The 18,456-nt window shown below is 34.0% G+C and overlaps 1 protein-coding gene across 3 annotated transcripts in view; it reads left to right on the forward strand.

Annotated features, from left to right (window-relative positions):
* LOC149784288 (uncharacterized) overlaps positions 1–14,702 on the forward strand; it is a 96,582-nt gene extending 81,880 nt beyond the window's left edge. Inside the window, exons 13-19 of one of the 3 annotated variants that reach the window (XR_016413838.1) lie at positions 2,046–2,352; positions 4,812–4,994; positions 6,004–6,028; positions 6,469–6,680; positions 7,375–7,525; positions 12,576–12,660; positions 13,120–13,165. Coding sequence is in view for 2 of the 3 variants with exons in the window: in XM_089932304.1 (XP_089788430.1) it covers positions 2,046–2,352; positions 4,812–4,994; positions 6,004–6,028; positions 6,469–6,680; positions 12,576–12,660; positions 13,120–13,409 (1,102 nt within the window). In the remaining variant the exon portion in view is untranslated. Of the gene's footprint in view, positions 1–2,045; positions 2,353–4,811; positions 4,995–6,003; positions 6,029–6,468; positions 6,681–7,374; positions 7,526–12,575; positions 12,661–13,119 lie in introns of all 3 variants that reach the window. The other 2 variants (XM_089932304.1, XM_089932305.1) reach the window with 2 other exon arrangements.
* The last annotated feature ends 3,754 nt before the right edge of the window (positions 14,703–18,456 follow it).

Genomic DNA, 18,456 nt, shown 5'->3' on the forward strand with positions numbered 1-18,456 from the left:
CATTTATTGTTGTTATGATGCCGGTTTTCAGGCTAGATGGACTGATCTCTCACTATGATCCCGTATATACTGTTTGTTTATACTGTTTGGTTGGTCAAATTCGACAAAAATGACCCCATGATGGATGGCTGTCCTGTTGTGTAGGCTGGATTGTTGCTAATGTCGGGACGGTCGGTGACGGTGAAGAAACATCATTGTTTGGATCCGATAGATCCAGCATTAATCCCATGTGCCCTGACTAACAGGTCGAAAAACCATTATCGAGCTTGACGTGGAACTTACGCTTCAAACGCTGCCTAAATGTTAGGGTATATTTATCCAATACGTCAGATGAAAGCAAATGGTGGAAAGAAAAGGAACATTTGCCCAGATGTGAACAGATGTATCATGGTCTTATTTCCCAACGAATCATACGATCCACTTGCGGCTGATCTCTTCACGTATCGTCTTCGTTCCCTGACGTATATGTGGTTGTTAATTGCTCCCTACGAACTTTGGAGGGGGAACCCTAGAGTCCCCGACAGGCCTTGCCACGGAAGGATGGAGGATGAGGACGTTAGTGTAGTCCTCTAGTGACTTATTATCGTTTCCTTCCTCTTTGCTGCTTTCTTAATACTGCAGTCCATGTAGTATCATACCAAGCGCAGTATATATTACAAAGTGATTTCGACATGCATTTCATGCATGTGACGCAGAGGTCATAAGTGTTCTCTCTGAGCTTGAATTTCTTGCAATTCATACATTAATATGAACATATAACACTGAAACGACACAAAAAGAACAGAACGTAAATATACGTTAGCAATGTATTGAAATTACTAAGTCTCAAAAGCATTTTCGCTACTAGCATGTAGTGAAGTGTTGTTAAAGCTTAAGTTCATAATCGACCTATGTACTACGCTTAAAAATGATGACTAACCACGATTATATTACAAAAGCATGAATTGCGAATAATCTAAGCATTAATATCAATCAGCACAAAATTTTTATCTCTAATATAAGCTCCGTAACGAAAATAGTAAGCAAAAATGGTAAAATTCATGCTCACTTAAAGTGTCCTTTCATAGGTAGACGATCGCGTGGTCGGATGGTCTCTTTAAAGGCTATTTCCCGAAAAGGGACAAAATCACTCAGATATTGGCGTTAATTGCAATATAACTAATATAATACGCAGACGATCAGTAGATCCACACAATAAATCCAAAATAAACAATTGATGCGTCTTAAGAACACAGACATGGCTGGATTGTCAGGGGATAACTGTACGTTGCTCTTTAATGCAGGAAAGTTTAAAACTAGCGACCACTAGTGGTATCAAATGGAAGTGACGCGCAAGAGTTATTGCTTTGTGTCTATTTCAAATAAATACGTTACGACTAGTTGCCTCTTTTTGTAGGGCTGGATTTGCGATTAAGCAGGCTAATATTCATAACATATTGTGATTGGGAAGGTATTCGAAGGAGAAAGATAATGATTCTTTATCATTTTACTAATTTGAATTCCAAGCATCAGAACTTATTTACATTTATCGAATAAGATCGCGACGACTATTATGGTTATTAAGTATCGAACTACACAGCAGCATTATTGTGAAATCAAATTATTATTCCATTCGCATCATAGTTACAATTAAATAATTAAATGATAAACTCTCCTTAAAATGGTGAGAAATATATTTGACTGCCACCTTTGACTTAAGAGAAAAGTTTTAGATTGCATAATGTTTCACTACTCAACACTGTCTCTACAATGTATGTCCCCACTGACATATTACAATCAAACATGCTTACAGAACACCGTTATCTTCACATAAATTAACTCAAGCGACAGGTTCAAATAGTTTGCAGTTTTATCATGGCTAAGATAAATATTATCACAATGAGCGATGAAATAAACATCTAAACCTATGAAAACAATAATTGAACTGACGTTATTTTAATTTTGCGATCTAAACTATTGATATAGCAGTAGAGAACACCCAAGTATGACGTTACATCAGCCACGTATATTTGCATTGATCATTTGTACTTTCTGTTGTAAAAAAGTGTCCTGGAATTAGAATTTAGCCGTGATACTCCAAAGGAGCACTTTGTTGAGACAGCGAATGAAATATGCTATCTTGCTCACGCAACGATTGTCAGAGTGATTGCCAAGCAGAAAGCAGAAAATCCATCCATGTTGATGGTTCATTGCATGAACAGCAAAAAGGTTTCGTCTCGACTTCATGAACTGAAGAAACTAGGCTATACACTTGGCCCAGATGTAAGCAAAGAATTTCCAATGCAGAATGGTCAAAAAATCAACTTGAAAGGATCTGGAAATATTTCATTGTCAGCAGGTTCTTCGCAGCAGGTAAACATTTCGAATGTTTACTACATTTATTTCGTTTGAAAATTATTGATATGTATTTAGTTAGATTTTAACATAGTCACTTTTTGCGCCCAATAACTGACTGCAAATCACGTCCAGATTACGATGTAGATGGCATTAACAGTTCGTAATGTTTATACGAGTGACAGGTGTGACTGAGTGTCTCGTAGTGGTTCCTCACTAATGAAAATGTGAGGGGTATACATTTTGCCATCAGTTCAGCTATTGTGGCCCATGTTTAGCAAGGCACTTTGTTTCATTTACATTGACACTAATTAAACTTCATATATTGCTGTCCTGAAAATATTCTAAAAACAGACGAGTTACTAATGCTAAATAATGGATACGTCTTAAAATGTATATATTTGTTCCACTATTTACACTGCAATGTGCACTTAATAATATACAAAACAATGAGAAAATGTTATTCACTTATGGCATAAGCTAAAGGTTAAATTGTTTTACAATTATACAAGTATATAACTAATGACGTAAAAAAAAAAAAAAGTTACTTTAGCAATACTGTCGGGGCCTATATTTGGGAATATTATCTATATTTTGCAAAATATTATTATAATTTACAAATGGCATAACATGCGAGCCGTTACTTAATAATGAATATATAGAAGAAGGAGTGTTAGCTTTACATACAATTATAAAATATCAATTGCATGATTTAGATGATATTCATACGATTTATGTAACAACTTACGAGGTGGGAAAAAAGATTATAATATGTTCCTGGAATAGGTGCTGTACAGCACAGATAATGTCTCGTCAGATCAAGTGGGATTCAAATAATCTTGTGAAACATTAAGGTGTGTATAGGTGTAGGGCATATGTAATATTTTTGTTTATATCTCTTTTACAGCTGTTTGAGGTAGGGCTATTTTGGAATTGTCATGTTTGGGAATGACAAAACGTGACACCATATAGAAAGCTGCACCATTATATTTGAACTTTGTCAGGACTCAAAATTTTATTTTCTTAACTCTAAAACTAAACACTGCAGAAAAGAACAACATATATAATGCTCGAAACAATGAAACGTTTATGTTTTGGACAGACACATACTTTGTTTTCGCACAGAAACGGCATCTTTAGACTTAGCTTCTGTAATCGATTAAAGAAGTTTTCATGTCATATTCAAACAAAGACTAAATTCCTGTTTAGCTAACTCGATTTGTGAGGAGGTGGTCTCCATCCAAAAGGAGTATATGACTAAAACTAGTGCGTGCACAATATTTATAGGATCTTCCAGCGTTTCAATAAGATCACCAGATCGGATTAGGAGTCTTGCAAAAAAATATGTTCGGTATCAATCGTTTAATGTTTATATAATGATAAGCAGAAAGAAATGAATTCCGATTTTTTAGTGTGATGTAGTATTGCTTGTGGTCACCGTAGAAACCAAAAAGATGTACTCTTATACTGTATAATGTAAAGCGAGTAAAATAATAATATCTTCATAGCGACAACGATGTACTTGTGTACCTTATTTTGTCAACAATCTATGTAACTTTACTAAGTTTGGAACTAAAAGGACAAATATGAAAAACCATCAGTGTGATATGAGTTTCTTGCAGGCATACGATTTACATGTTTTGCAAACTGTAATAAATGTTGTATTAAAAGCAAGAAATAAATCAGGAATAAGTAGTAAAACAATATAGATTGACTACGAGATTTAGCAACAAGGACAACTAACGTATTGTCTGTACGAATCTGGCCTTAAGGCAAATCCAGCATTTTATCTCATACTCCGAAACATTAAAACGTAAATGATGCCAAAAAGTCAATTGTATCTTAGTAAGACTAATAAATATATTTTGGAGTAGGAAACATACAAATGCCCAAGCGTATGTTTGCCTTTTTACGATCTTCATCTCACTTAGTAAGCGACAACCTTTGCAAATCTGGTAAATGACCGAGAAGACAAACTCTCAAACATATTTGTTCTCATATCAGTCACAATACATAACTATCACAATACATAACTATCTCAAGCTATTTAAATTAATTTTAAAACAATGTCTTGTGGGCCTTAAGCCATATCAAATATGGCCAAGATTGAACGATTTGTTCATTTTTGTACACGTGCCTTCTGACAGTTGCAACTCGTAATTGTATTGCATGCACGGGTAACGTTCACATCTCAACTAATGTCTTTCCAAAAATAGTCATAATTGTTAAATAAAGTTTACATTTGTTCAGTTCGAATTGTTAACTGAATGTTTTATTTTATTTGGCTGCCAGCGTTCAAGTGACGACACTTCTACATAAGCCAGGCAATCACTTGATTCGCACGAAAATATTTAACGGATTCATGCAAAATCTCCAATATTAGTTAATAATAAAGTAAATGCCCTTATAAGAAATTAAATATACTATTCAATGTGATGCCCAACATTTGTTTGCTGTTTCTTATTGTTTATATTCAGCTTACTTTCAATGGCTACATGGATACAGCAAAACTTGAGACATTCATAAATGTTGTTGACAAATATGGACAATTGGACATGGCAAGCTACACGGGACAACTATGTTTTAGCGTTCCAGAAGAGAATATGGGACATATAAAGTTCATCGGAACAGATGGGACTCTTCCACTTACATTGCCAAAGGTAAAACTATAAAACACGTTTTTTATGATCTTGCATATACTTTAATTATTTAAATGGGAAAACAAATCGAAGATGCTCCTTTTTATCCACTATATAATGATGCTATGTTATTAACGTAAGAGACGAATAATAATATCTGACCTAAAGCGTCATCTTCGAACAAATGCCTTCGTGATTATGATACGCAACATCATGTAATTGCTTTATGCCAGGAAGTTTATCCACCTGCCGCAGTTCATAGCTAAGGACGCGAACATAATATAGAACTAAAACTTCCGATATGTTGTTAAACAAATATAGTGCATACCATATATTCATATTCATATAAAGTTACAGTCTGCAAACAAAACTGGATTAAAGTTTGATGTTGCGTGACGGATTAATGAATACAGTAGATAATTCTTCAAAATTAAACATTATGAGTGACCGTTTATATATGCATCGTATTACATTATTTTATAATCATCTGTTTGCCTATTAAATTATAGTAGTTTATATTCTGCACGAATCTCTAAACAAATGAAATCATCATATTCAATATGTATATTATAACAGATCGTTTGACATATAGATGAATTTAGTCGGTAGAAATGCACAGTCTGTTTTACATTTCATGTCTGGGATGCAATATTAAGCTAAGCTTGTCGGTCAAATTTGGTGCGGTGAATATAATACGAATTGCATTACATCTTAACCTTTTGTGAATAAAGGCTAAAATCTGGTTATCAGGCAAACAACTAAATATGTAGTATAAATGTTGAACAACTAAATACGTGGTATACATGTTGAATAACTAAATGCGTGGTATAAATGTTGACTAACTAAATACGTGGTATACATGTTGATTAACTAAATACGTGGTATACATGTTGAACAACTAAATACGTGGTATATATGTTGAATAACTAAATACGTAGTATACATGTTGAATAACTGAGCTGCGCGATGAGTTCATTTTGTAAACCATATATAGGAAGATATGATATATATCAATTGCTTACCATTTCAGACAGACATACAGCTTCCGCACCATTGTAAGTAAGGATTCCGGACTTAATGAACATTAGAGTTTATATTTATTATTAAAGAAACAGGTCGAGAAGGAAACATTTTTAAATTGAAAGAATGAATTGTCCTGAAATACAATCGTTATCCAGAAAGTATATTCTTTATTCCGATAGCAAATAAACATTGCATGCTAACTCTGGTAATGAGTAAACGTTTGTAAAATTGTTGTGATTTTAACGTAAGGCTTTCAATCAAGAGTTGAGCATTTTCGATAAACTAAATTACATTCCACCCAACACTTTCGAAACCCAAACATCTCAGTAAATCTATTAACTTTATGTAGACAATTTATATAGTCCTTCGTATGGAAATAATTATAAACTACACATTTGATTGACCTCTTGCTTCATCTAAATAATACAAATCCGTATGGTGTTTTGATAGATAAATATTTACAATATTTCAGTGACCGCCTTGGTAAAGTTCTTAGCGTTCAGACTAACAGAAAACAAAAGGAAAGACTGGAAGAATGTGTTGCTACATTTAGGACTACAAGATGAGTTGGACAAAATAGAGAGAAGACCAGTCAAGGTCGATGCAAAACCAGAGGATGATCGCTATATCTGCGAGATCGTTCTTCGTGATTGGATAACGTCTCAGTCACTGAATGAAGATAAGGTATCTCGCTTATTTTATACAGAAACTACATAATAATAGTTTTAAAGAATAATACTCAATACATCTCTTACTCAAAACATGTTAAGGACACAATTGAGGCTAATTGCACAGAGATTTTAGCTTTTTTCTTTTTCGCGAATCTGCACAATGCATCATTCATGATTCACATAGTTTGGAAGTATCTTAACAGAAAGAAAGACATATGAATGAGTATATATATATATATATATATATATATATATATATATATATATATATATATATATATATATATATATATCTGTGTGTGTATAGATAGATAGATAGATAGATAGATAGATAGATAGAGAGTTTGATTGATAGATAGCGGGTTTGATTGATAGATATTTAGATAGATATACCTGAAATAAGTGTCAATTAGAAAATATGCAAATGAGGGCTATACTTTAAAGTCTATATCATATACCGGGTTTTTAAAGGGAACATAGCTATATTGGCATTGTAAAGATGGACTAGTCTTAGTTAATTGATAATATCTCTACTGAAGTAGACTTCTGGTCGTGACGATAGAGAACAGATCCCTATCACTACCACCATGATATAGAGCCTCAAACGAGAGTTTCACATTCCGATAATTGCCAGACAGGTCATCGAGGATAGTTTCGTACTGTAATGAAGATGTGGAGATAAGTCAGACGTTTCTCTCCTTTCTTAGAGTTTTCGGACCTCTCTCATCTTGGAGAGACAAAAATGTAACAGATCGAGTACGAGAGGAAAGGGAGAAGAGAACGAAGACCGAAACAATCCACCGAAAACACTCTAAAATGGTGGTCCAGCTCACTCCTTTTGTTTTCATGCGACTACAAGTAGGTGGATAAATTAAAAGATAATATACTAACGAGATTGTGATAAAACACCAGCAGTCACAGAATTCATATCGGAGGAAGTGTCCATCTCTCTTAGTTTTTGTTTCTTACGGATACTTTTCTATGGCTTAATCGACGATATCCCTGTATAGAATTTTTTTCAATATCATGTGAGATTGACATGAGTTTGAAAGGAGAAACCTCTATGAGTGTCATATCTATAGCTCCGAGGCGCTGTACCTCTTCATACACATGGTATGGAACTATAACAATGTATATCATTTGAGTCGACGACATTGTACCTGCTATAATCGTCATCACGTCATCTTCACTATTGATTTTACCCAAATTTATTCACTCCACGGAGTCCTCCTTGTCCTCTTTATAATATGAATATAAAAAAGAGCGCACCTGTATCAAGTGGACTCTTTCTATATCTCCCAAAATCGACCGTGTTCGTCTTCCTTCCTAGCACAGATTAAGAACAAGTTGAGACACGGAACATGTCCTAATTTTGCGGTGTCACTTCGACGTCACTCTTTTACCATCGATGATCGAGTATCAATCAGGACTATATGGAATTCCTGGTATGTCTTGAATATAAATACCATTCCCGAGCATTTCAACATCAATAGACTCGTTCGTGCAGTTCTCAGCTACGGGTTCAAATATCGTTCCACGTAAGTATAGCTACCATGATCTGTAGTTTTTCATATACTCACGCGTCTTGTTATAATGCAGATTATTATATTTCCGATCCACCCTTAGTCTTCATGAAGAGATCTCAGCAATCTTTTCTATGCTGCTTAACTTTATGACGACATAAAAAGTTCAACAGCACCTGTCTCTTAAAGGAGATATTGATAGTTGTTATTCGATGGCACCGTCACTAGATATAACTTATTGTAAAATCCACCTATCGTGATACGTGGAAAATAAGGCCTCGTAAGCTCTAATCACAATCTCCTTACATTTCTTTCCTATCAAAAAGTTGATGTTACCAGAGCTTTAAATATTCACACGAGTATCAAATGAGAAATAGATAACTATCTAGTTGCTGTCGGGGAGGGGGGAGGCGAACCATAAACGATATCGTTTCTCATGTTCATATCACGGACTATCGTGGGAACATGGATCGTTTGATCGAAATGAAGCATCGTATGACATCGGTTGTCCATTATGGAAGGGGACCTGACATCGTTCTTATCGGCATTTTCAGACACATCTACAAAAACTCTCTGGTGAGTTTCAGCAACTCCATGCCACCAGTAAACTGCTCATCGATTATCTCTGGTATCTGAATCTTCCCCGTCATTACAAATACCTTGACCAGATACGCTTTACCTTGTCGCATATTTCCTCTGATCACCAACTCAATACAGAAACAACTTCGATCGCCTCTCTAGTTATTGATCACACACTTAGCCACTTTCATATAATGAGGAATACCTACATCACAAAGGTTAGAGTTGGCCGCTTTGAAATGTCTGTGAGACAGATACCCATCACTCTTTCGACTGATATATATGACTGATATCATACAAAAGTACAGGTCACCCTGATAGGTCAAGGTGTAACAAGATAACCGGGTTGGATTTCGGATTTATGACAGAACACTTTTGATGGTGATACAAATAGAATTTATAATGATGAATGCCTTGAGTGAGAAAAGAATTATGATCAATATGTGCGTGTAAAAGATCCAAATATTGGACAAATTAACATAATCCGCACGAACCTAATAAAGCAACAAATGAATTTGCAAGCAAATGACCTTACACAGTGCAAGTACAAAGGTAAACGATTGACATTAATATCACGCGACAAAAAGAATGATGTATTTTACTCAAATTGTAAAAAAGAATTCAGATAATGGGAAAGGAAGTATTTTACTCGAATAATGAAATCAAAGGGACATATATCTTACGAAATATGTTTACAGTCCCAAAACACTTGGTATTACAAACACCAAAATTAACACAGTGCTAAAATAGTACACGTAGGGAGTTACACACTCCGTCACCAGCACACCTGGCTACCAGTCACACTATCCAATCAAGCAGACAGTATTCAAGATAGTCACCGGTCACCATTCAATTCCTTGGTCAATCAAACAATCAGCGCCCACCAATCGGCCAGCAACGCCCGATCACATGCCACTCGACCATCAACACTGTTCACTCAGCTCTACGGCTGCTAAGGCTCGGCTTTATAGCTGCTACGATCAACTTTTATGGTTATCACTACAGCTGTTACCACTTCGACTCTGATCAGCAGGAAATACATATAACAGCGAGTACTATGCATGCCACGGGAATATACGATAAAACGTAATGAAGTTATATACGGTAAGCTATGCAGCTTTAATGATCGGTACAACAATTACAAAAGACAATTAGGTTTCGAAAGGAGCCTACCCGTGCCCTATAAGAATCCTACGGTATTCTATGTTTCTTAATACTGCAACTTTAAATCTCTTGCTAGGTCACAAACAAGAATATAACATATTTGCATTATACTACGTAAGCCGAAACTCATAGAAAACATATACAAATAAACGTTGTAGTGAAATAGTTATAACTTATACAACATAAATTAATAAATAACTCACATACCTCTACAGCTGAATATATTCAAATCCCTAGGTAGACGGCGTACTGACAAGACGTTCCATAATGGGAAGATGTAGACTTACGATAAGGCAATCATGCACAGGCGATGCAGTCATCTGTGCGCTGGAAGCATACGTTTTTGCCCATTGAAAGCAATTCGCACGTGCGGCATAAGATGAACCGAACCGAAGTCACTGTTTCTAAATATTATACAATATATATAAAATATCCTCGGGTATCTTTGCACACTGAAAACAAACCCCGAGTACATGTATTTAAAATAAAATGGATAGAGACAATTCCGCGACATGTAGTGAGTAAGTGTATCATTTTGAGTGATGGTTATTTATATTATAGTAAATAACATTTGTCTACACAACGAACTATTTACTGAAAATGGTAGGAAAAGAAGAGTTATTTCTGCCCTTTCTCCACACGACGGTCTCTTCCGAAGATGTATCATAGTCATTTTTTATGATCCTATTCCAAATTATTGGTTTCTGATACAGCGGCATCAAAGAAAATATTGATTTGTCACTAAATCTCGATCAATGTACTAAAATCAAAGTAAGGAAGGATTTTGCATTACCTACCTGATGTTCTTTCATAGAGTAGGACGGTGTAATGTTCAATTGGCAGCGATCGACCTTTGTGTCGAAGGGCCGTAGAGATGATCCTTCTATACTAAGTGATATTCTCGTTTTGTCCTGGTTTTCTGGCGTGTATCGACGCTAATTCAGCTACGATTTATCGCGATTCTCTGGGAAAAAGATCATACCTTATCAAGTCATGCTTGCAATTATTCAAAGTTTTCTCTAGCTCTTCCTTTTGCTGCTGACATGCTGTGGTAAACATACCCAAAAACTTCGTCTTCTCTTGTATCCATAGGATATACGCAATCTCGAACGGTTTGCTGTCGCCCTCTTCCTTTTTTAACACTCCCTGTATAGTTCCCTCTGGATTCTATTTCAAAGTGTCCACTTCACCGGGTCATGCGGCATGAACACATCACATCTCTCACCTGTATATTCTCATGATCAAACTACTTCACATCCTTCTTAATTTTTTACAGCCTGAATTCTTCGGCTATCTTAATTCCTATAATCACTTTTCGTTACAAAGAATTACCTATCCTCTCATTGTGAGCATACGTATAGTCAGGTCTCCTTGTCGCGTTGTTTGGACTCGTTGTTCTTGATGATTTTCTGGAGTCGAGATAACATCAACAAGATCGTTGTTGGGTTATCATAATACGATTCGAAGATGTTGGCCGCATTTCAGGCTTGTTGTGACGCCCATGTGTCAGGAAACTGATCAACCTGAATCGTTTCCTCCAGGATTCTTCTTATACAGTTTACGAGGGAGTTCCGTGATGCTGATTATACTTATACCAGTATGCTTAACATATGATCAATCCTGGAACAGAAACACCTATCAGCGCTTCAAATACAAACTACACCTTATTCACGTTCCCTGCTGGAAAGAGCTAAGAAAATATTAAGCAGTGTTAATTGTGGCATACGGTTCAATAGAGCGGCTTGGTGAAGTTAAGTTAGTAAGGTCCCGATATGATCATAAGATCTTATCAAAATCAATTTTCCCTTGGCCTCCTTATTTGGACCACAATGGACCAGAACTTATCGTGTATCAGACATCGAACTTCCCTATTATGTATAAGACAATTAGAGCAAATTTAGCATAACATAACAAGGTATTAAAATGTATCCCTAGGAGGCGCATCTTATCTTTAGTCATTATGAGAGCGACCAGTATGTAAGAGTAAGACATATCAAGTCAGGAAATCCTCCAAAACATTGTTTATCAAATGCTTGATAAATGGTGTTAATATCATTGATTGTATAGGAGTGTGATCATGGCATGATCCATGAGGGGCTAGTGACAAGTGATATATCATATCAAGAGGAATAAACTTGATAATAACATCAATAATCTTCGCATTGTCACCATCAGCAAAAATCTCAGAAATTCAGCACAACGTACTATAATCAGCTAAAGAATAACTACGGTGCGAACTGAAGTTCTGATGTTGAGAGACATAAAACAACATAGTTTTAATATGTTAATCCATTAACCACGTCCGTTAAAACATGGTATAAATCAAATGAAACCTGAGCATAAACAGCAGTCATGTTTTGGAAAATGGGGTTGGTTATGTTAAAAGAACTATTGATAAATTGTACGACTTCATTTAAAACGTTCCATCATATCTTATGGGTAGATAAACTTAGTATAATAATAAATATTGCACGCATATCAACTTAGAGAATTTAACGTTAATCATAACACAGTATTTATCACTTTCGATTATGTGAATGTGAATTGAATTATTGTGTCTTAAACGTCATACAAATATAAATCTGTGTTGTTTTCCTTATCATATTTTATAGTTATTTCAATTAAATCATATTCCTTAAAAGGTACAGCCCATTATGTCATCCCTTGTGAAGAGTAACATGGTTGAACTAAAGGATGAAAGTTCCAAATTCATCGATATCTATAACAGTAAGTAATTCAAAATTACATGCTTGATATTCATAACCCGCAAATAGCTTTATTTTTTAACCACATGGCGTTTGTTTTATGTAGAAAATAAATGAAGTCGATTTAATTTACTGTTCTGACGATGTTGTTCTAGAAATTATGTTCACAATGCCTTTTTAAAACAAATTATTTGTAATTTCTTTTCAAAACTTTGATATCAAAGAGTTATTTAATTCTGACTAATACGTATGGATATATAGGAATAAAAAGAGCTAATATTGGACTATGTAATGATCGAAGCTCGGATAACCAATCGATAGGTGGTCCAAGAGTGGAAGACTGAACGAAGCATAAACACTTACCTGGATAGCATGATTCTAAAAATCACACTTAAATATGGCAGAACAGTCGAACGATTAACTAATGTAACTTACGCACTCTGCTGTTAACACTTTTCCGTATATATTTATTCATTTTCAGCATTTCTCACAGACGAGCACCTCTCAAAAATGGCTTCTTTAGCGAGTGAGGACTGGATTATGCTTTCATTTTCTCTGGGCTTGTCGGATGAAGATATTAATTCATGCAAGTGTTTGGGCAAAAAGAACACTGTTGAAGAAGCTTACAGAATGTTCAGCAAATGGCGCGTTTCTGAAAGAGTGGCTCGAAGTGGATCGAACGTTATCAATGACCTCCTATCTACTCTAAATACTTTGACAAAATTCAATCCACTAAAATATTATATCAAAGGACTAATTACTAAAAAGTAGATTTTAGCAGTACCCTTTACATCTTCAGTCTCCCATTTCATGTGCGTACAAGACGTTTTATTTATAAACTGAATTTGATTTAATAATCTTGAATACAGAAATTATATTCCAAGGAAGTATTCACAAGAAAGAATATGTGGTAAAAGTGATTTAATAATATTTTCCTTCGCTACGAGTGTTGATAGCTGTCGAACATAAATACAAATTTAACAGAACGTAATTTTGATGATTTTTTATAAATTGTTAAAATTATTTTAAAAACATTTTTCGTTTAATTAAATATATCATGGTCTGCCATTCGCATGTATTAGACCTAAAAATAAGTGTTTACATAACAATTATAAACATCATATTTAGCCCAACAAAAGTTAGTGCTAACGTCTAAAAGTTAATAACATATCGATTTTTATAATGTGGGCAACTATGTTGTGATAAAAGAGAATGAAACAATTTTATAAGGGACACAACTCCTGGTATTTCATAAATTGTCAATTAATAGCTCATTCATTCTAATTTAACGTGAGCTATATTAGATTCTTACTATTTAAAATCCAGGTGTTTGCTAAAACAGAAAATATTAACGGATTAAATTATTCAATGTATGGAGAACATATATCAAACAGTCACTTCAACAATTCATTTAGTGCTTTAATTTCAACTTTCAGTTGCATTGTGGATATTGTATGTTTAGAATTTTAATATTGTCCAATTTTATGTTTTGGATTTATTGCTTTGCAATCTTTCAGCATTTGAATTGCCAAAAATTAGATTCATTAACCCCTAACAAATCGATTATTGTACATCTATAATTTAGTTGCTTGCGACCACATGATTGCTTTTAAAATATAATTATCCTATATTATATTGAAAACCTTAGACCCAGTCAGTATAAACCAGATGCAGAAATTCAGTAAATGTACATATTCTTGTCGCATAATTCTAGTTTCTTTTAAGGTCATCTGTGTATAAATTATATCGATGTTTTAACAATAAATAAACAGTTGTTTGAATTAGTCAAGTATCTGCAGCATATCACATGCAGACTATTCATTTCCAGTACTTGTTTAAGCTGAGTATCGTAGTCCATAAATGTGTGTTGTATCGTGATTTCGTATAGCTTTTGATGTTTCAAAGTTTACAAATATTTACTGTTCCTTTTTACATTTATCATATGCCACTAAATATTAATAATTTTTTACACATTCCGGCATTATTTTGCCCAAATAGTTATGCAACATCAGCTAAAATGCGATTCGGGTCATATACACTAAACAATGTCCATACAAGCATAAAGACGACTGGTTTTTTTTTTTTTTTTTTCACCACATCGAAATATTTGTCTGGGGTCTCTGGCACAAGCATATAATGAGACATATCGTTAACTCGATGCCATTGGCGCTGTAGAGTGACAACATTATGACTCGTTACGAAACGTACTTCTTTGCTTTTAAGCTCTCTGATTCAAAAACTCTCCTTTAATCCTACTACTGAAAAAAATGTTTATCTCTTTGTATTGTTAGAAACTAAAAATACTATGTTTGTTAAACAACTGTTTCATTTATTTTTAAAGTGTCAACGATATATAATAGAAACAGTTCATTGTCGTGATGGCAAATTCAAAACTTTTTTTCCCGTTTACAGTTTGGCGGCATTCAAATAAATCTTTCATCGCTATTTTGCTGTGCGGAGAAAAAATATTATGTTTGTTAAACAACTGCTTCATCTTTTTAAAAATGTCAACGATATATAATAGAAACAGTTCATGGTCGTGATGGCAAATTAAATTTTTTCCCGTTTACAAATAAATCTTTCACCGCTATTTTGCTGTGCGGATAGTTTCATTCATGATAAAGTACTTTAGACCGATCAAGATCATGATCGATTGTTAGTTTAGTATACTTTTGTTCACTGATTGGATGTTATTAAATCGTTTTGATAATTCATCTCGTAATTGTTAGAAATAATTGTAACATTCACTTCCGTCAAAGATGATAATCGAAAGTTTCAGTTTGTAAAATTTACCTAAACATAGTCCAGAAGTTTCATTGCTAATTTCGAATGGCAATTATTTATTGTCAATCATCAGATTTTTGTTTTCTTGCTTTTTCCATCTGTCACTGGGTTTTTTCTTTCAAACATTTTCTTTTCAGTTCAGACAAAATTTCATACTCAATCTGAACATATAATATCAAGTATCGTTGAAGACTTCCGTGTGCAACAATGATGGTACCAGCAGCTACCAAGCCTGGTGCTCATTATTAAGAGGTTAGTTTTAGGACTGGTCGGCCTGCCTGGATGGGACAGCATGCTACTTGTCTGTTGCATGATGCCCAACTATAAACTGCCACTCTGAAGACATCGTAGCGCTATGACTGAAAAATTGTTAAAGATATGTTAACAATTGAAATCACATTCAGACACACACACACACACACACACACACAATAGAAGCAATATTGTTGCATTGTCATGCCAAAGGAAAGATACTAGCAGACCTTTATATCAGCAAGTAATTACATTTCGCAAACAATGTTGCCTGGTAAGACACAAAATAAGTCTATAAAGTATTGCAATCAATTCCCATCTCAGCTTTTAATCATTTCATGCGGTTTTAATCAATTTATAAAGTAGATAATGTCGTTGTAATCGATTATTGGAAGGCTAATTGGGATAATGATCTAAAAGGTTAATATTGTCCTGACCAATCATAGTCTACCTTTTATAGCGTCCATGTGTACCTGTCTAGAACTGAGGTCAGCTTGAAATGGATCTTATAGTCCAAAAGTTTGTAAAACTTGGTACGGTACGAATACTTCTTTCAAAAGCATATTACTGAAAAAGAATTGTATGCTTGTGTGGTCTGTACAAAGGCTTGACAACCCACTCAGTATGGACACAATCGTAAAAATACTGCTGACCTGGGAGAAGCATACTAATGTCTGACCAGACACAAATTCCTTAATTCGTTTGTTTGTATTATGTTCCTATCATACGTTATAAAGATATGAGATATCTCATTTAAAAGGAAGTTTTTATGCCTAAAATCCTACAAGATTTTCCTGTACAAGTGAAAGGCACTAAAATATCAACCTCAATTTCTCTAGTCACTAGCTTTTAATTTTTATGTATTAATCAATGGAACCATAAATTACAAAATACTATTTTCATGACTTTGTTTTCATATATATATATATATATATATATATATATATATATATATATATATATATATATATATATATATATGCGTGTTTTGATACATTAACTATTTTCAAATTATTGACAATTGATTTAAGGCAGCCTAGACAAGGTAGTGTGTGTGGTATGTGGAGTACGTGTTGGGTTACACGAGTTTTGTTATAAGGGAAGCAACCTAGTATGCACTAAACAAATTATACTTCTTAGGTTGTGACCCTATTGCATTAATTTAAACTGAAACAGCCATACAGTTCCATGAACAATTACAACATTTATGTTTAATGGTGTGTCAGTTACTTGCATACACGCATACCAAAACGAATACAAATTAGTGATCTTCACTTTAATTATATCATATGAAAACGGGGAAGTTACTTTAGAAAGTTTAACAAAACTAAAATTGTGTATCATTGAAACACTCTTGTACAATGTTCATTTACTGCTCTATTCTATATTAAACGATTAAAATCAGCATTACGGATCAATGGTCTCGGTTCAAATACTACTACTACTGCTACTACTACTACTACTACTACTACTAATAATAATAATAATAATAATAGTGTGTATTTATAATAATGGTCTCTGGTCCATGATGCACATATCCATACGTCATGCAGTGAAAAAAGACGTTATAGTGCATAACAAAAGAGCATCGTATCTATTTTAAGTAATACACATGCAAGTAATCATTGCTGCATTTTTCTAATTGGTCGAGATACAGGCATGTACTGCACGGTAATCAAACAAACAATTTCAAAGGTAACCCTAACACGTGCATTGAGCACGTTTTGTGATATTGGTCTAAAGGCTTGTGTACCTGGATTGGTGGAAAAAACGATTTCTCTAATTTTTAAGGCTTTTAAACGAAACCATGCTAAGTTCGTCATCAGAAATGTACTGGTATCATTGTCTACAAAAGACCTAACTTTTCTGAAGTTTGAGTTTTATATACAAAGGTGGGTAAATATTTTCGTTTAATAATTTTTACATATAGCGGACAGGCGGTAATACAATTCAATTCATTATCGATGTTAACGTTGCAAATTCGACACAATCTTTTATCCTAGAGTCTACTTTCATAACTTCCCAGATAAAATATGATTTGCAAGTTCCCCACTCTAAGGATATTGATTATATAAGAAAGATCGCTATCTCCCAACAACAACAACAATAACAACAACAACTGCAACAACAAGAATAATATATATATATATATATATATATATATATATATATATATATATATATATATATATATATATATATACGTACATAAGGTTATAATTATCTTGAGTAGTTAGTGCTACAGCAAATGTGTTGAGTTACTGCCTTCATTTCAATGCAAATATGACCGTAATAAGTTTGAAAATATATCAAATTGGATCATGTATGTTATGTAGCTGTCGGATATGTTATATCAGAACCATTAATTCAATTGCAAACATTAAAAGGAATATCCAGTAATAAGCATTCTTCAGAACTGTTATGTTTATAGAACTTCACAAAGCTTGTTGCGTGGTTTATTATGTAATGTGTCTCCAAACAGACGGGTTAAAAACATGTGGTAATTGGTTTATCATGAGATTAGTATAGTTAGGGAAAGATGTTTATGCGCAAGTTAAGTAATATGATTGATAATTACAGTACCTAAAATATATCTCAGTGGTATTCACAGCCCATTGATATTACCCGTGGTACTGAAAAGACTGTCGCAAGTGGGAATGGTATCATCATTCCAGTGCATACCTAACATTCGTCAGTCCTATATGTTTGTATTTGATCAAATATTTGTTTATATAATAACTTTATTTTTTTAATTTTAGAGTATCACATTATTTAGCTTTGC

Source organism: Sinohyriopsis cumingii, chromosome 14 (genome assembly GCF_028554795.1).
Source record: "Sinohyriopsis cumingii isolate HCF-2022 chromosome 14, ASM2855479v2, whole genome shotgun sequence".
Classification (NCBI taxonomy): Eukaryota; Metazoa; Mollusca; class Bivalvia; order Unionida; family Unionidae; genus Sinohyriopsis; species Sinohyriopsis cumingii.